The sequence below is a fragment of the Primulina eburnea genome, unplaced genomic scaffold (assembly GCF_022965805.1).
Source record: "Primulina eburnea isolate SZY01 unplaced genomic scaffold, ASM2296580v1 ctg1251_ERROPOS2800000+, whole genome shotgun sequence".
Lineage (NCBI taxonomy): Eukaryota > Viridiplantae > Streptophyta > Magnoliopsida > Lamiales > Gesneriaceae > Primulina > Primulina eburnea.
In genome coordinates, this window is record NW_027330780.1 from 158783 (window position 1) to 178989 (window position 20207).

General features: G+C 37.0%; 2 protein-coding genes across 12 annotated transcripts; both read right to left on the reverse strand.

The window, feature by feature from the left end:
* Positions 1 to 217: 217 nt before the first annotated feature.
* LOC140820593 (protein FAR1-RELATED SEQUENCE 5-like) lies at positions 218 to 4416 on the reverse strand. Of its 11 annotated transcripts, none has more exons than XM_073180896.1 (7): positions 3218 to 4416; positions 2908 to 2970; positions 2752 to 2811; positions 1701 to 2656; positions 1403 to 1481; positions 1006 to 1117; positions 218 to 680 (listed from the first exon to the last, which is right to left on the reverse strand). In XM_073180896.1, the coding sequence occupies exons 4-6, from the start codon at positions 2223 to 2225 to the stop codon at positions 1080 to 1082; spliced, it is 642 nt and encodes a 213-aa protein (XP_073036997.1). In that variant the 5' UTR covers positions 2226 to 2656; positions 2752 to 2811; positions 2908 to 2970; positions 3218 to 4416; the 3' UTR covers positions 218 to 680; positions 1006 to 1079. The 11 variants fall into 10 exon arrangements, with proteins under 11 accessions (XP_073036997.1, XP_073036998.1, XP_073037001.1 ...); XM_073180897.1 differs by having other exon boundaries at positions 218 to 689; XM_073180900.1 differs by lacking the exons at positions 218 to 680; positions 1006 to 1117 and having other exon boundaries at positions 1124 to 1481; positions 3218 to 3301; positions 3845 to 3897; positions 4071 to 4416.
* A 14615-nt stretch (positions 4417 to 19031) lies between these two features.
* On the reverse strand, positions 19032 to 19489 carry LOC140820586 (uncharacterized). The gene is made up of 2 exons (XM_073180880.1): positions 19465 to 19489; positions 19032 to 19423 (listed from the first exon to the last, which is right to left on the reverse strand). The coding sequence occupies exons 1-2, from the start codon at positions 19487 to 19489 to the stop codon at positions 19032 to 19034; spliced, it is 417 nt and encodes a 138-aa protein (XP_073036981.1).
* Positions 19490 to 20207: the final 718 nt, after the last annotated feature.

Below are 20207 nucleotides of genomic sequence, written 5' to 3' on the forward strand. Positions count from 1 at the left end.
AGCAAAACAATCATGTTTTTGAAAACTTGAAAGAAAACATAGCTTAAAATCAAAACAAATGCATTATTACATTAACAAAAGAGCAGTAATTAAACTCAATTCATTCGAATACTTGACTAAATGTCTGGAAAAGTCAGACTTTGCATGAGGGACCATAATCAATAAGTTTTTTTCGTTGTACCATTACTGGAACAAGCATATCTTTAAGAACTAATAAAATATCAAGAATTACAATTTAAAAATGAAGTAGTTTATATCCCAAAATTAAACAATATCCAAATTTCAGAATTCAAATAATAAAAATACACTAAAATAAATGAACATTTGGAGTTTTGGAACCAAATTCCTTTGCTGGAATTAAATTTGATTCAACAGTTCTCTTCTTCTTCTTTTTATGGAAATGTCCTTTTATCCTTTGACTTCTTCCTTTTGTAATAGAACGAGCAGGATCTCGAACAACATTAGATGAATATGAATGAACAGAAGTCTCTGATTGCTCGGTGGAAGACAATGAAGTCATCAAAGCATCGACATATAATGTATCTCTGTTGTATCCTTCCTCAACAATTCTTCTTGCTTCCTCATTTCCTTGGGATTTCAACACCAAATTATAATACTTGCGTGCCATTTCATGATGCCAAGGAATGCAGTCCTCAGCCTTCTCTGATCTCTCAATTCTACTGTTTAACCTATCCCATATTTCAGATTTGGCAAACTTGGTCCATCTTTTTTGAATATAAATTCTGGTATACTAACAACAGAATTTATGTGCAGGACCCTTAAACAATGATAGCATAGGAAACCACACTCCTCAAATTTCTTGCAAGAGCACGTGATCATATTTCTAAGACAATCAAACACAACACGATGGGTACATGCATTGGCATCATGAGATGAAACGTCATAAACCATCATACTATCTTCAACCAAAACAATAGTAGAACAAGTAGAAATTGATTTCAGAAACTCAGACTCAAATTCTCTGAAAAGTGTTAGTGTATATACCTCAGAAGCATGCTTCAACATCCCAGTCATTGGTAGGACGGATTCGGGAACCGACTTTGAGCACTTGGAATTCATTATTTTGTTCTTTGATCCTCCAATGCTTTATTGTTGCCTTCAAAATACCATAAAATTCAGCTAAACTGGTGCTTTTCTTTGCATTAAATCCAATGGCATGATTTGTGCTTTCACTTCTTTGTGAAGAAAGAATACCAGCAGAAAAAAAAATCCTTGCTTAAAGCAGTACACCATTTTTCCCTCAATCCATACAAGCGACAAAACCAAGAATGATCTTCTAAATTATATTCTGAAATCATGGATTTCCAGCAGCTTTCAAATTCATTTTCATTAGCACAACCTGACAAGCATTTCTTAAAGGCCACTTTAAAGGAATTCTCACTTTTCAATTGTGCAAATCTACTGACAGCATTTTGTTGAAGGTGCCATAAGCACAGCCTATGCCTTGTTTGTGGGAAAACCTGCATCAAACATTGATAATGTACATAATTTCAGTACTTACTAAATATTGGATTATGTATAACAACAAAGGGCAGCCAATAATCTGCACCATCACAGAAGCAACAAATAAACTCTTTCAAGGTTTTAAATTATCTCTTAAAAGTTTCACATGCAAAATAAGAAAGAAACTATGACAATTATCTAAAAAAACAGTAAACTACATTTCAATATTTATATACCTTCTCTATTGCAGTTGCAATTGCTTGATCTTGGTCAGTGAACAAAGTGATTGGACATTTTCCTCCCATTGATTTCTTAAAAACTTCAAACAACCATTGAAACGATTCATATTTCTCATTAGCTAAGAATGCACAACCAAACATCGCATTATTCCAATGATTATTGATACCAATGAATGGAGAACATATCAGATTATACTTATTAGTGCGATATGTCGTGTCAAAGACCATGACATCACCATATATCCTATAATCTTCTTTCATCATCGAATCCCTCCAATACACATTACACAATCTTCCTTCATCATCTAATTTGACTTTGAAATAAAAGTCCTCCTCTTTAGTATCTTCTTCTTGCAACATTTCAATTACCGTCTGTGCATCACCACCTTCTATCGCATTCATCTTCATACGGTTCACAAAATTCATGTGGTCTTTCATGGTATGACCAACATTTTCTTCCCCCCTTGCATCTTGTACCATATAACGGAAAGAATCACTTGATCTCATACCAGAAGTGATCATATCCTCAATAGCTTTACCCTTCTCCTTTGTAATTGTTTTTTCTGAACGGTGAAGGTGGCCTCACTCTGTTCTAGTGAATGGATGATTGTGTTCCATCACGTGACTTAGGACTTCATAAACACCGTCGTCATTCAGTTTCACCCTCAAAGAAGCCTTACATCCTGTTCGTGTAAGACAAGAATTTGATCTTTTTCTAGATGATGATGCATCACTGAAGATATCTGCATTTCCTGAGTTCTTTACTCCAGCACAAGAACATACAAAATATTTCTCTACCACAACTTCATTGCTATAGCATCTAGTGGTTGATTTACGGACACTAAAACCTAGTGCACGAGCATGTTTACAGTACAACTGATGCATATCATCAATTGTTTCTCTTGTCATACCAACAAGAAAACCAGATACATCAACACAATCCATAGTGTCTTCTGCAAATATTTCAGAAACAAGTAATACTTTTTGGGTAAAAACCTAACCCTTTGGAGAAAAAACTAATACTTTTCACGATATTTAGAAACTTTACCCTCATTGGCTGGTACAGGTACATTTTGTTCAATGATAGCTACTGCATCCGGTGTTTTATCTATAAGAAATTAAAAAAGTTCATATGCAAACAAATAAAGATCACAAAAATTTCAAAATGATTAAAATGTAGGTAATCAAATCATATTAATCTTACCTTGATTAATTTCTATATCATCTTCATCGATACAAACAATGACAATTGAATTTAAATTTTGACCTACAAAAACAGATTAAAATTAAATTACATCAAAATAGAAAATAAAATGTCATATAATCTATACAGTAGGTATAGAAATTTATAGGAGTTGGTATGGAGAAATTACACTTTTTAATGAAAAGTAATAATTTCAAACATTTTGGTTATGTCATTTAGAAATTAACAAGTAAATTACCACCTTCTCAATATAAAGTAATATGTTTACATAGATAAGTCATGGTATCGTTAACTTAAAAAAAATAATTACCTTCCTCAATACCAGTTTGAGCTTCATTCTCCATTGTAGATTGTAGTCGTCAAATTGGTCGAAACAAGGAAATATAGGACAACCCTAAGATTGTTGCACGACAAATTCAACAAATTCTCAACCTCATATGATGAACATGTTGAAACAAATGCTAAATATAATGATACCAACTGCATTTTGGAAGCAGTACACTATCAAGGAGAATAGATATCAGAATTTACAGAAAAATTTCATTAAAGCTGCTGAAATATATTGGGATTAATTGATACTATACACAATTACAAGTTTAACCACAATGCAAAAATACATTAGAAGGAATTATGCAATGTTATTTTTTAATCTTTTTTCCCCAGTAATTTACCTTGCAAGAAACTAGCTCTATGCTGTTATTCTCCATTACAGTTACACCAACTTATTGATGGATACTTCAATAACAATATTTTTTAACTGTAATTTAAAAATAAACATAAAAAAGAAGCAATGTATTCAAAGATTACTTACCTTGGCCAAGTGCTGGCTCAACTTATGCGAGCGAAATATGAATGTGGCATGGGAATTGTAAGAAATATATTCAAAAATCTCTTTTGCAGCAGCTTTATTATGAATATTTCTCAACAATTTTCTTACACTTTTTTTAGGTTTGCTACTCCCTTGATAAAGAACCCTGGCTAGGAGCTCCCCTGTACAAAATTCATTCTCAATTACAGAATTTAATAGAATAGATACAAGAATCCTCATCCCAGTTGTTGAGTAGTCCATGAAACCCAGAAAACAATAAATGAAGGAAAATTACCAAAACACACAAACAAATTTGAAGAAAAAATCCAGAATCAAATTAAAGGAAAAAAATAACCGGCAATGCGAAGATTTCAACGACACTTTGAGGGGATAGAAACGTTGATTCCATGTACAATCGCCCAGAATATATCGAGAACCGTTGGAAACCAATTGCTAAATCTTGTGGGATTTTTCAATCGGGAGCGAGAAGGAGAGACGTCGGTCACAATAGTGAAGAGTGGAGAGAAAGATCCTGGTTTGATTAATATTTAATTGAGAAATTTAAGCAAACGGGCACTGCTATATAAATTGAGGGAAAAATTGAGAAAGATCCTAATTTAAACAAACCGGGTCAATTGTGAGAGATGGATTGACCCGTCTCACGGATTAAGATCCGTGAGACGGTCTCACAAGAGACCTACTCTATTTTCTTTGTGTGCAAGTTTTTTTAATTATGGTATAATGAATATTTTCATATTACATAAATCAATACCATATTTAATAAAAACTAAATGAGTTAAATTTTAATTCATTAAAATATAATTATTAAAGCTAATTTGAACTTTAATAAATTAGCATAATGGGCTTATACTCTTACAAGCCCATGATCCATGCTCACATTACATTAATCTCATCATAATCCCGATCGGTGATCAAATATGATCGATGTGACAATTTCAACTTATTTGTTATTATGATACACAATTTAATTTCGAGATCACCAATGTCTAAATAAGGCAGATGTACTACTTTGACTATTTTAGCAGTCATGCTCTCAAAATTTCTATAAGCTTTATTTATAAGCTTATCGATTGATCATATCAAACTTATTTCTTATAAATTCAACTCATTGAATATATTATCTCAACGGAAAAGTGTAAACCAGTACTTGTGTGACCCTCAATGGTCCAGGGATACAGCTAGTCGTGGGTTCACAATTCTTTGTGATTCAGGACAATTTCTTTTATTCGGGATTACCCTTATTTGCCCCATTCCATGCACCAATATTTGATCATGAGAATGCCAGAACTCATTTCTGATTGCACCCATCGGATCATGGTAAGAGTGTCTAGTAGCATCGCCCCATGATCCCCTAGGTAGCACTGATAGTGCCTGCAAGATCCAGTCGATTATGATTAGCGTAGAGTACGGTCCCTTCATCTCATATATCCCGATCGAATCTGCAACCATTGGTTCGTCGATGGTTGCATATTAAAAGAGTTTAATTTTTTCTTGCCTTCCATCAATCGTGGTTGCATGGTGATCGCTACCCGTGGACAGTGTTCGGCTCATATTATTGGGGAGGCCTGGACACCGGAAAGCTGTGACTTCCACTGGACATATGATGTGAATTGAGTGGAACTCCCATGACTTCGGCTTATATTATTGGGAGAACTCATGGCGACCGTCTACTACAATTCAATATTGATGGGTCAGTTTAACACATGAAAATAAACGGCGTCATATTAATGGGTCCTTAATAAAAGTGAGGCAAAACACGCGGAGGTTGCATATGGATGCAATTTGATTCTACCTTTTGGAAATTATAATTGGCTGATATTATTCGGGATTATAATTGACTAATTGGACTCTACGCGCCCACTAAGGAAATACGATTTCCCTTTTTCATAAGAGGGTGGTGGAAATATCAAAATAGTGGGAGGGAGATTTATAAAATAAAATCCATATTTTATATCTTAAAATTATTTTAAAATAATCATCAACCATTATTCTATTTCCATATCAATAAATTTTTGATTTCGTCACATAATCCAATTTTTTTTATTAACAAGCTAACCGAATCTAATTTTGAAGACTGGTTGGGAAAATTATTCTGAATTCAGAGAAAATGACATACACACTATTGTCAGTCCTGCTGAACTGACAAAGCATGCAAGATGGTAGAACCATAGTATGCAAGTTAAAGTGTAACATGCTCGCTTCTATGTCAAATAAACTGTAGGGACAGTTTGAGGAAATTTTGAATGTTGCTGACATTCGAATGTACGTGCAAGAGTTGCATGGTGCATGAAACTATGTACACCACTTTCAAGGAGCTAATGACTACACGCATGCAAGACAGGGCTTTGGCCCATGAGCGTTGTGTACATATGACTGGGCTTATTGAGAATGTGGTGGACCTGGAATATGTGATTCGTAACGAGTTACTAGATAACATGAATTTGTTGTCTTTCTCTTCCTCATTTGACGGGGTTATAGTGAACTTCAATTTGAATAAGATAGATGATAGCCTTGAAGAGCTAGTCAATATGCTTATAACTTATGAGATCACCATAAAACCCAGAACTATTGTTTTTCCAATGGGCCTCTCGTCAGACGAAAAATGACCCACAAGATAAGGGAAAGAATTGTTCTGCCCCTCACAAGAAAAACGAACATAATAAGAGGCAAACTCTGAAGGACATTTAAAATGGCCTACAAAGCTCGATAAGTCAGAACATATTTATTTCACTGCAAGAAGTCCGGACATAAGGAATTAGATGTGACAGAAATTTTCTAGAAATAATAAGTGAATGTACAATAAAACATGATTTCAACAACAAACAAAAGTAAGTTAGATGATCCAAATCCACACAAATATGGCACGCTAGACTATGTCACATTTCCCAAAGAAGGATGCACAAACTAGTGAGAGAAGACATGTTTGACTTGTCAGACATAAATTCTCTACTTACATGTAAATCCTGTGTAAAAGGAAAAATGACAAAGACTCCATTCAATGGAAACGTGGAACGTGCGCATGGTCTACTGGATTTGATCCACACAGACGTTTGTGGCCCGCTAAATGTTAGCGCAATATCTGGGCATTCCTATTTCATTACCTTTACTGATGACCATTCAAGATATGGGTATGTTTATTTGATGAAAAACAAATCTGAAGCATTTGAAAAGTTCAAAGAATTCAGATCTGAAGTAAAAAAACAGCTAGAAAGAAGTATTAAGATACTTCGATCTGATCGAGGTGAAGAATACTTAAGTGCTGAATTTTTGGGTTATCTAAAAGAGAATGAGATACTCTCACAGTGGACTCCGCCAGTAACACCACAATTGAATGGTGTTTCTGAACGTCGAAATCGAACCTTGATGGACATGGTTCGATCTATGATGGGATTCACTGAATTGCCTATATCGTTTTGGGGTTTTTGCCACTGCGGCAATGTTGTTGAATAATATCCATACTAAAGCAGTGGATAAAACGCCATATGAGATATGGACGGGAAAAACTTCCAAATATTCTTACATGAGAATATGGCAATGTCCTGCTTACGTGAAACAGACAGTGGGAAACAAATTGGATAGTAGATCCACTTTGTGCTACTTTGTAGGATATCCAAAGAATTCTGTTGTATATTTTTTCTATCATCCCAATGAAGCAAAAGTGTTTGTTTCAAGAAATGTATCCTTTTTGGAAAAGGAATTTCTATTAGATAGAAAAGTCAAGATGATAGAACTTGAAGAAATTCAAGATACTCCATCAACTATAGAAGTTGAACACATTTCCCAAGAACCAGTAGTCGAAGTACAAGCACCTAGAAAGTCTGATAGGGTTATTAGACCACCTGCAAGACATACGCTTCTTCATGAACAAAGCCATGATGAGCAGTGTGTTGGATGTGATCCAATGAATTTCAAAGAAGCAATATATGATACTGATTCATCCAAATGGCTTGAAGCCATGTAGTCCGAAATGGACTCTATGTATTCAAAAAAATCCTAGAGATTAGTGGATCCACCTGAGGGAATCGTTTCCATAGGATGCAAATGGATCTACAAAAGAAAGCTTGGGGTGGATGGGAATGTATTATCAGTAGGAAGTGAGCATAAGATATGCAAAATTCATAGATCAATATATGGTCTCAAACATGCGTCAAGGAGTTGGAACCTCGGATTTGATAGCACTATCAAAGAGTTTGGCTTTGCTAAGAATCTTGAGGAACCGTGCATGTACAAGAAAGTTAATGGGAGTGCAGTGACATTCCTAGTACTTTATGTTGATGACATCCTACTCATTGAGAATGATATAGGATTACTGCAATCGAATAAAGTATGGTTAGCAAGTAAATTCTCCATGAAAGACATGGGTGAAGCATCCTATGTATTGACAATACAAATCTATAGAAATAGATAAAAAAGGATGCTAGGACTCACTCAAGTCACTTATATCGATACCATTATGAAGCGATTCTCTATGGAAGAGTCCAAGAGAGGATACTTACCAATGTGTCATGGTGTTACTCTATCTAAAGCTATGTGTCCCAAAACTGATGTAGAGATAGAGATGATGACACGTATTCCATATGCGTCGGCTATTGGTAGTATCATGTATGGTATGATATCGACACATCCTGATGTTGCTTAGGCGAACCCTGGTCCAATGCATTGGAAGGCCGTGAAAGATATTCTTAAGTACTTGAGAAGGACTTAGAATTTGTTCATGGTCTATGGGGGGAGAATTGAAATTGGAAGGCTAAACTGATTCTAACTTCCAATGTGATGTAGATTATTCGAAAGTGACCTCTGGTTTGTTTTCATGCTAAATGGTGCGACTGTCTCTTGGAAAAGTTCCAAGCAAGACACTGTTGCAGATTCCACCACTGAAGCTGAATACATTGTTGCATTTGATGCAGCCAAAGAGACAGTTTGGATGAGGAATTTTGTCCAAGTGTTGGACGTTATTACTAATGGAGTTGATCCAGTCCCGTTGTACTGCAACAACATTTGTGCCATTGCGCAAGCAAAGAAACCAAGGTCTTATCAGCGATCCAAACATCTACTGAGAAAGTTCCATATCATAAGAGGATTGTGGAAAGAGGAGACATATCAGTCAAAAGAGTCTCCTCTGCAGATAATGTTGTTGATCCACTTACATAGCCCTTGCCAGGACCATTGTTTCAGAAGCATCGCGAAGCAATGAGATTAAAGTTAAGGGTAGTTGGCTCTAGGGCAAGTGTGAGATTGTTAGAGTAGATTCCCTGCAAGCCAACGGTTGGCTAGGTAATTTATTGACTCAAGTAAAATAAACAATCTTTATTTTAATATAATTTAACTTTTAATGCTTTCATTATACTTTATCTGTATGCCCATGCAATCAGCATATATAAAGTCCTTAATTATGCTTTAATACAAATGAATCGTAATTCGATGTTGAAACTCATTTGTAAACACTGCATATTCTAAATTCGTTCCTAGTCGATTCAGCCGCCTAAAACATGGATAAAGGTCGCTTGAGATCGAGACTAGCATCTGTGATCTTGTGTACTGCGTTTCTTGGTAAGGGCATGGAGATGTCCAAACATGCAGATGGGTAGTCATATGATGATTATACCGAACAACCCTTCCTCAGACTTTCCAAGTGGTTATCATTCATCGAGAGGATAAGTCCGTGGTTATGATTGTACACCATTAGTCCTTACGATCCAGGACAACACTGAGGCTCTATAGGGCTGTGTTTTGACTCGTTTACCGCCTCCGGGAGAGTCATCAGGTGGCGAGGTTGGGTACAGTTGCAACACATATTGGAGCCAATGCATTGTAGTCGGGGATTCACCGCTCACCTACGGGTGTGGATATCCTATGTGATCTGATGTAATAATAGTGCATGAAATCTCTAGCCAGAGTATGAGATGTACGTTAGAGAAGCAGTTCTCAAATAGTACACGTGATGCCACTATTATAGTTATCACATAGTTATCGAATTAATATGCAACCCTCGACGAACCAATGGTTGCAGATTCCATCGGGATATATGAGATGAAGGGACCATACTCTACGCTAATCATAATCGACTGGATCTTGCAGGCACTATAAGTGATACCTAGGGGATCATGGGGTGATGCTACTAGACGCTCTTACCATGATCCGATAGGTGCAATCAAAAATGAGTTCTGACATTCTCATGATCAAATGTTGGTGCATGGAATGTGGCAAATAAGGGTAAGCCCGAATAAAGAAAATTGTCCTGAATCACAAAGAGTTGTGAACCCACGGCTAGCTGTATCCCTGGACCATTGAGGGTCACAAAAATACTGGTATAACAAATAAGTTGAAATTGTCACATCGATCATATTTGATCACCGATCGGGATTATGATGAGATTAATGTAATGGGAGCATGGATCATGGGCTTGTAAGAGTATAAGCCCATTATGTTAATTTATTAAAGTTCAAATTAGCTTTAATAATTAAATTATATTTTAATGAATTAAAATATAGCCCATTAAATTTTTATTAAATATGGTATTGATTTATGTAATATGAAAATATTCATGATACCATAATTAAAAAAACTTGCACACAAAGAAAATAATATTGCATGATTATGGGTGTGCTAATTTTGAGAGTCATATATTTGTTGAAATCTAATTACCTAATAATGTGATTAATTAAGGAAATGACCATTAGTTGGACTAATAAATGTATTTCCTTGGTGGAGATAAGGGATGACCGAAAATCTTGGAGAAAGAATAATAAGGATTTTGCTTCTTATTTTGAAAAGAGCATCCGAGAGTTTTTAAAAAGAAAAAGATGTGCTGCTCTCGTTAATTAATTCCTTGGGCAAGATTGATGAAATTTTCGGTCCTTCCCAATTTTTCAAAGAAGCTTTCGAAAATCTTTTCTCAGAAACAAGAAAAATTTGGCCACTCAAAGTTTGAGAGTTGTGCTGGTTTTTAGTGTTCTATCTCTATGAAAAGATCTTCTATACTTTCTAGTGTGAGTTAGAAGAGGAACAAGTAATCCAGTCGTGGACCGGATTAGGAGATTTAAGGAAGAAGATTTGAAGAACGTACGTTATATTTACAACAAGAGCTATTTCCGCTAATTCCGGAATAGTTGGAGCCTTGTGAATCTTTCACCAAAAGTAAAAGTATAAACATCATATGTATATTTAATTTATAAACCATACGAGTGCTCAAACAAATATTTTGACTGTCAAAATAAAATAAAAATTTTAAAACTTCCGCTGCGTGTGAGTACGAGAAAACCGAGATCCTACAGTATCTTTCTCCTCCGGTTGTAGGAAAGAATTCAATAGAAAACTTTGGCTCATAAAATTCTTTGTACAAATCCACTTTGGCTAGCACTTCTCACCAACTCAAAATTTCTAGATAGACGCACATTTGCACCAAACCATTACAGAGTTACACATTCTTTCATGTCTGTATGTAAAGACTCTCACTAAGTTATTGTATGAAACTTATCTCGCTTTTGTGTGAGTGTTTTCTTCAAATGATGTTTCACTTATGCTTGACAAGGAAGAATGTTCTACAAACTTGTTGTGTTGTTAATTTATCAATTTCATTATTTGACTAAGTGTTGTGTTTATGGCTTCAAAGAACAATATGAACGTTGGATACAATTATATCTCCGTTTGGAAATGTTCTGTCATATTCGCATTGCTGGAAATTTTCTATGACTAAGCTGGTTTTACTATAATGGCCATTTTCTACGACTAAGCCGAATTTACTCTACTAGCCAACCTTGCTGCTCACTCATGAGTTGAATTTTTTTAGGCGAATATTCAATGTTTGGCCGAAGATAGGAGATCGAAGACGATTAATGACCAAAAATTAAATGTTATATTTTTATTTTAATCCAAGAAATTATTTAATATAAATGATTTATGAATTTTAATATTTTAAAGTTAAATTTAAATTTTTAGGTGAATTAAAAGATTTTAAGCATCTTATTAGCAAATTTAAAAAATTAGGAGATTTAATTCTTGATCATGATGTTTAATATTTTTATTATTTTATGTCTTAATTAAATTTTTTACCTAGTATTTAATTAATTTGCAATTTTTTTTAAAAAAAATGGGGGTTAAAACTCACGCTCGCGCACACACACCGCACGCACATACACACACACACACAAAAGAAAGTGGGAGAAATCTAGGGTTCTTGACTTCTAATCAGTCACCACCCCTTCTCCACACCTACCTGCATATTTTGTTGAATTTTCCCAAGTTCTTTACAAGGAAAACGTTTAGCAATCATTTCACATTCATTCTCCACGTTCCCTCGCGTCCATATTCGTTTATTCGAGCATTTATAGGCAAAGACATGTTCTAAACACTTCTTGATGCATCAATCTTGTCATATACTATTATTTGATGATAAATATGCATGAGAAACATTTTACTGTACGAAGGATTTAAATCAAAATTATTTGCATGTTTAAATTTTTCTATGCATGATTCTTCAAGTTTTCATGAGTTTTTGATACGTAGGCTTCGTGTGTGTTAGGATCGGTTTGACAGGTCGAAGTGTTTAGGAGGGTTGAATAAACACTTTAAGATATTTGACTTTTTTCGATAAAGGTGAATCAGTTTAGTGATAAACTGAATCCAAGAATCTTATTGTCGACATCAGTCAGTTAACTAGTTTCAGTGCGGAAATAAACCAACTGATAGATTGAATACTCAACGAATAACTAACGTAAAGAACATAAATATTTTATGAATGTTCGGAAACTTCAAATGCTCCTACGTCACCCCTTCTATCACAAGGATATGATTTTCACTAAAAGACTTTGATTAAATACAAACGTTGTAACAACCTACATCAATTTTGTCTTAAACATTACCAAACTGAAAATCTTAGTATCTTTACAATTTATCAGTATACAACTAATTTTCTTTTCTTAACACAACTGAGCTTAAGAATCAAATACAACAATGTAATGTGCTAGTGCTTTAGCTAAGATGATAGTCTAAAAGTTTATGAAATATCTCTGTTAACTGTGAGATATTCTATATGAATATCGTAACTGAACTTGAATACTAGAATTCAAATTTCACTCAGAATATTTGTGCAAAAGTACTTGTCTCAGCTGAACTCCATGGCTATTTATATGATTTGCTTCCAATTGCCCATTTAGTGCGTTAGATGACTCATATCCATTGATATCTCCTTTCTGAATTTGCCAACATCCTTCTGGCAATAATAAGCTATGGCATTCTAATGTGCGACACTCCCAGTACAAGTTACAGTTTGTTTATCTACAATTTGTCAGTTGTTGGCTACGCTTTTAACTAATGGCATATCAGAATGATTATCAGTTGACTATATAGCTATTGGAACATTTCATGTTCGCAATCTTGATTTTGAAGTTAACAAAACTTGTTATTTTATTACTAATAGTTTATCGTAGTGGGCATGATATTGTAACTGATCAGAAGCCGAACTGATCAGTTATCTCGCCTAAATGAAGCTTTAGAGAACGCCAACTAATAGTGTAACCTACCGTACTTTTAAACTATTTGAAATTTGCGGAAAAATAAAAATTTTCTTAAATAAATAATAATATTTCAAACTGCGTTAAAATAAAATGCTCGTCTAAAAATGTTTGAAAAAACAATTACCAACAAAGTTTGCAAAAAGGTAAACGTTTAAACAACGTAAAAAATCTCGTAAAGATTAGAGTATTTGAATTAACATTCATAAATTCTTAAAACATGGGCGGTCCTCGGGTTTAGCCACCTGCACAGTCCAAGCTGGCTCATTGGTCCCCACCTCTCTTCTCCTCATACTCATCTTCACCTGCATCGATCAAATCTAGTGAGTCTAAAAAATCAACACGTATAAACTGAGAATAACAAGTAATACATAATAAAACAACATGCATCTTTAAAGTAGAACGTACATACTTAAACTTGAACGTAATAACATAAACTCAGACGAGCCATCATCATAAAAGTTTTCATAAACATGCTTGCATCATACATACTTTAACATGCATAAACTTCATCATTTTTCGTAGAGATACGTTTGAAAGTAAGAGACGCATACATAAATGTGCCTGATCAGACTAAACCATAGTACTGGGCTGGTAGGGAAGATCCACTACCGCATACATGAGATCCTCGGTCATGCTTTACCGGGTGGATTGGTCCCTGGTCATGCTTTACCGCTTTCTAATCCTGATCTAAACCCGGTCATGCTTTATCGGGGTGTAGAGGTCCACGGCCACGTTCACCGATTTCCAAACTCGTTCATAATTGGTCACAAGACATTTAGCATACCTCAAAAACATAAAATATTTTTCTTTTGCACATGGAACATACTTACATGGCGTTTATGGATTCATTGTGTCTCGCTTGGGGTCACTGAGGTACATACTAGCATGATTACAGGCAATTAATTTTTCCATAGCTTAGACATATTAGTCGTGTGCTCTCCACCTGAAATGACAAATTTTTTATGACATTCTAAATCACTCGGGACTTGACCTCGTTTATTCATCGTAATAAACATGATAACGACCCCCGAAGCAAATCCTAAAATGATGTGTGAACATTTCCCAAAACATAGAAGACATGAGCCTAAATAGCGTTTTAAAAATCATGATCAAGCACCTAGGCGCTGGGCCTTGCAGCGCTGCCTAGCGCCTATGCGCTAGGCTCTGCACTGCGACGCCTCCAGGAAGCGCGCAACGCTCCGACATGCGAGTGTCGAGCGCTGTGGCGCTCCGCAAGGGCGCTGCGGTGCAAGTTCCGCGTCCATTTGACCCCAACAGGTCAAACTTGATTTAAACTCAAAGCTACGCCGTATCGACTCGAACTGACACCTCAAGACTCATCCTAAAACACTATGACAATGATTCAACTCACAAAAACGCCCCGAAACAACGAAGAACGACATGGAATGCAACACAACTCATGAACATGACATTTTGACACCAACACGATCCCTACAACTTCTAATGAAACCAAATTCCTATCGACACAAAACGAAGCACAAAAACTCATCACAACCTCATACTCAATATATCTAAATGCTGCAGCGATCATCCAACGGTCCCCAATGAAGCCTGCAACAATAATCTTCAAGAACACGTCAAGAACGCATTTTTCGGAAAATCATAGTTTGAGCAGTCCCACAAAAACAATCATAACTCACTCATTTATTTTCCAAAAATTACGAATTTACTGTCAAAACGAAGGTATCAAAAAGTATTACGTTTTATATGTTGAAAACCTTTCCATAAAAACAACCAATTTTTCACAGAAATCGAAATGACAGGAAACACATTTTAAAATCTAAAATTTTCTGATCTAAAAATTGTTTCAAACGTTTTTGCTCAAAATTTTCACAATATACATGGATTTTCACGCATAATAAAAATCACAACACATAATATAACGAGATCGATGCAGAAAAAATAGAATATACATGCATTTGATCCGTAAAAATTCTAATCGACGACACCAAAGCGGGGAAGGTGCGAGGGTTGATCCGGAATGATTTGTGGCTCGATTTCTTGCAAAAAAATCAACGTGAATTGCTGGAAATATTTGAAGAGAAAGGGGCGGCTGCTGAAGCTCTTAGAACCCTAAGTCTTTTGCTCTCAAAAATTTAAATGAAAGTGAAGGAAAAATGTGTTTGTGTGTGTCGTGTAGTTGAGTGTGTGTTAAAGTGTCTGCGTGTGTGTTTTAATATAATTAGGGGGAAATATTTCCTAATTACCCAATTAACATGCTAATAAAAATGTTAATTAAAATGCTAACCCCGCACTAGCTTTTCTAAAATATCTTAATTTAAAATAAAATACACAAGTGAAAAATCTTTAAAAGTTTAAAAAATTCGTAAAACCACCTAATAATTAAATTAGGCTCTTAAAATACTAAAGCCAATAAATCATTTAAAATGCCATTTTCTTGACTTAAAATAAAATACCACATTTTAAAATTTTCAAAATCGTCGCCGGTCTCTTTTCCTCGATCCTGTATCAAATAATCGCCTGAAACATGAAACTCAAGAAAACATTTTAACGCGTATCAGAAAATCATAAATAATTTAAAATAATGCAAATTCATAAATAATGCATCGTTAAAATCATTTTAATTTAAATAAATAAGTTAACAATTAAATAAATACATAGTTTTATGTATTCTGATTTTGGGCTATACAATTCCTCTCCTACTTAAATAAATTTTGTCCTCAAAATTAAGTCTTACCAAACAGTTCCGGGTAGCGATTCCTCATGTCGCCTCGGCCTCCCAAGTAGCCTCCTCTACTGATTGATTCAGCCACCGGACCATGAACAGCTTGGTCACCTTGTTCCGAAGCTTCCACTCCTGCTTGTTTAGGACTTAGACAGGTCTTTCCTCATACAACAGGTCCGGAGCAAGCTGCAACGGCTCATAGCACAAAACATGCGAAGGGTTTGCTAGATACTTCCTCAGCATCGAGACGTGGAACACGTTGTGTACCCCGACCAGATTCGACGGTAGGGCTACACGATAAGCTAGAGTCCCAATTCTGTCAAGTATCCGAACGGTCTAATAAATCTTGTACTGAGCTTGCCTCTCTTCCCAGACCTCATAACACCCTTCATAGGTGTTATCTTCACGAAGACGTGGTCACCTACGACAAATTCAAGATCTCTTCTCCTCTTATCAGCTTAACTTTTTTGACGATTCTGGGCAGTCTTCATCCTGTCTCGAATCTTGACCACCACATCTGCAGTCCGCTGAACAATCTCTGGACTAAGTTATGATCTCTCACCGACTTCATCCCAATTAATCAGCGATCTGCACTTCCTCCAATACAGTGCCTCGTAGGGAGCCATACCTATAGATGATTGGAAACTGTTGTTGTAGGTAAACTCCACTAGAGGTAGCTTTGATTCTCAATTCCCATGGAAATCGATCACACAAGCTCTCAACAAGTCCTCCAAAATCTGAATCACTCGCTTAGACTGCCATCTCTCTAAGGGTGGAATCCTGTACTAAATAGAAACTTCGTCCACATGGCTACATGTAAACTCTTCCAAAAGGACGATGTAAACCTCGGGTCTCTGTCGGACACAATAAAAACTGGGATCCCGTGCAACCGAACTATCTCCCAGATATAGAGCTCTGGATACTGAGTCATGGAAAAAGTCGTCTTCACCGGTAAGAAATGCGCTGACTTAGTAAGTCGGTCCACTGTAACCCAAATGGCATTGGATGCTCTGACTGACCTTGAAAAACCAACAACGAAATCCATGGCGATGTTCTCCCATTTCCACTCAGGGATAGAGAGCGGCTTAAGCATTCCTGCTGGCATCTGATGCTCTGCTTTCACTTGCTGACAAGTGAGACATTCAGACACAAATCGACGGATGTCACGCTTCATACTTGGCCACCAAAACAGTACCTGCAAATCCTTGTACATCTTGGCACTTCTTGGGTGGATAGAATACGGAGATGTATGTGCCTCTGTCAAAATATCCTCTCTGATCGAATCAACACTAGGCACCCACATCCTTCCCCTATATCTTACAATGCCATCAGACACAATGTAGAGTACATTGCCCTTGGCCTCATCCTTCAGTCTCCACTTCTATAACTGCTCATCCGAAGGCTGACAACTACGGATTAGGTATAGCAAAGAAGACTAGACTATCAGATTAGATAGTTTAGGAGCTCTGTCCTTAGGATAATTCTCTAGGCCAAACCTCTGAATTTCTGACTGAAGAGATCTTCGCGTTGACAGCTGTGCTACGACTGCTACTTTTCTGCTCAAAGCATCTGCCACAACATTAGCTTTCCTTGGATGGTAGCTAATTTCGCAATCGTAGTCTTTTACCAACTACAACCACAGTCTTTGCCTCATATTCAGCTCTCTTTGGGTGAAGAAATACTTGAGACTCTTGTGATCCGTAAATATCTTCCATTTCTCGTTGTACAAATAATTTCTATATATCTTCAACGCAAAGACAACAGCAGCTAACTCGAGATCATGGATCAGATAGTTCTTCTCATGCACTTTTAACTGTCTGGAGGCATATGCTATAACCTGACCATGTTGCATTAATAATGTGCCTAACCCGAGCTTAAAAGCATCGGTGTAAAACACAAAATAACCTTACCCCGATGGTATGGCTAAAACTGGCGCTGAAACAAGAGCTTGCTTCAAAGTATCGAAGCTCTTCCGACACTCTTCACTCCATACAAATTTAGCATTATTTTTAGTCAATGAAGTGAGTGGCACTGCGATCCAGGAAAACCGCTGAATAAACTTCCTGTAGTAGCCTGCCAGGCCTAGGAAACTGCGGATCTCTGACGCGTTCTTCGGTTCAACCAATTCTTTAACTGCTGCCACCTTATCTAGATCCACCTCAATACCACTGATTGATATTATAAGACCCAAAAATGCTAATTTCTCCAACCAGAATTCACACTTACTGAATTTCGCAAACAACTAGTGGCTCTGCAAAACCTGCAACACTGTACCCAAATGTTGACTGTGCCCTTCATGGCTCTTTGAGTAGATAAGAATGTCGTCAATGAACACTATGACGAACTGATCTAGATAGGGATTAAATACTCGGTTCATGAGGTCCATAAAAATTTCTGGAGCATTCGTCAGTCCAACGGCATCACAAAGAACTCGTAGTGCCCATATCTAGTTTTGAAGGTTGTCATATGAACATCTGCATCTTTTACCTTCAGCTGATGATACCCTGATCTTAGATCAATCTTAGAGAACATTGCAGCTCCCTGTAACATATCAAATATGTCCTCGATCCTTGGTAGTGGGTATTTATTCTTGATTGTTACCTTGTTCAGTTCTCGGTAATCAATACACAACCTCATGATCCCATATTTATTCTTTACAAAGAGCACTGGTGCGCCCCAAGGTGAGAAACTAGGGTGAATAAATTCCTTGTCTAGAAGCTCCTGAATCTGTTGTTTGAGTTCTAACATCTCAGCTGGAGCTAGACGGTACCGTGCCTTATATATTGGCACAGTGCCTGGCACAAGATCAATAGCGAACTCCACATCTCTCTCGTGGAAGGACTGTGATGTCATCGAGAAAAACGTCAGGAAAATATCTGACTACCGTTACATCAGATATCGATGGAGTCGGTACGTCAGGTGCGGAAATAATACTGGCCAAGAAAGCCTGATACCCCTTGTGAATAAGTCTCCGTGCCTGCATGGAAGAGATCATGCAAGGGAAACTCCTCCATCTATACGGCTCAAAGAGAAATTGCTCCATGCCCAACGACCTTACCAAAACTGAACTTTTCTAAAAGTCAATATGAACTATGTTCTTCGTCAGCCAGTCCATTCCCAAGATGATATCGAATTCTTGCATCGACAACACAATAAGTTCAGTGTAGACTAGATGTCCATGTAGTTCAAGATCTATGTCCTTGACCACGTTGGAAGCTGATAATTCTTCCCTTGATGGGACTGTCACTGAATAGCTCACTTCGCGTCCAATGGACTTGATGTCCAAATGATTATCGAACGTCTTAGAGATAAAAGAGTGAGTGGCCCCAGAATCTATCAAGGTCAAGGCCTTCGTGGCGACTCTCTTTATGAAAATATTTCTAGTCAGCAAAGTCATGTCTTCGCCTCCTGAGCATGCATGGCGAACACTCTCCCCTGGGTCGGCTGCCTCCACTGCGGACAGTCCTTCAGCATATGGTCAATGGCTCCACACTTGAAGCACTTGCCTGAACCCCATAGAAATTGCCCCATATGATGGCGGTTGCACTTAGGGCACACTGGATACTCACCAGGCTTCTGAGGAGCCCTTTTTTGTGGGATAGAACCTTTTCCTTTCGGCAGTCCTTGAAACGGCCTCTTCCCCTGCTGCCCCTGGAAAGGCCTCTTAAACTGCTGCTATGGTGCCTGATGTGGTCTCTTGTCCTGTCTGTCGTTCTCAATGTATCTTTGATCCTGTTCTGCCGCCAAGGCTCTCGACACAGCCACGAAATAGGTAGTAGGACCATCAACTCTCACATCACGGCAAAAGATCGGACACAAACCATCCATAAATTGCCCCAATTTCTCCCGGGCATCATTTGCAATTAGGGGCACAAAGTCACACTCCCTCTCAAACTTCTTGACAAAATCTGCAACGTTACTGTCTCCTTGTTGCAGCGTCATGAACTCCCTGTTCAGTTTGGATTGTAGTTCCTCAGTGAAGTACTTGAAGTAGAAGACCTCCTTAAATCCATCCCAAGTCATTGTTTACAGGTTCATGACACAGATGCACTCTCCCACCACAATCTGGCGTCTTCGGTCAAAAAGAATGTGGCACACCTAACCCTGTCTGCATCGTGTAGCTCCATGAATGCAAAAATTATCTCGATAGACTTAATCCATCCTTCAACTATCATCGGGTCAGTAGTCCCCGAGAACTCCTTCAGATCCATCCTCCTAATTCTCTCGTAGACTATCTCTGGTCTAGGCC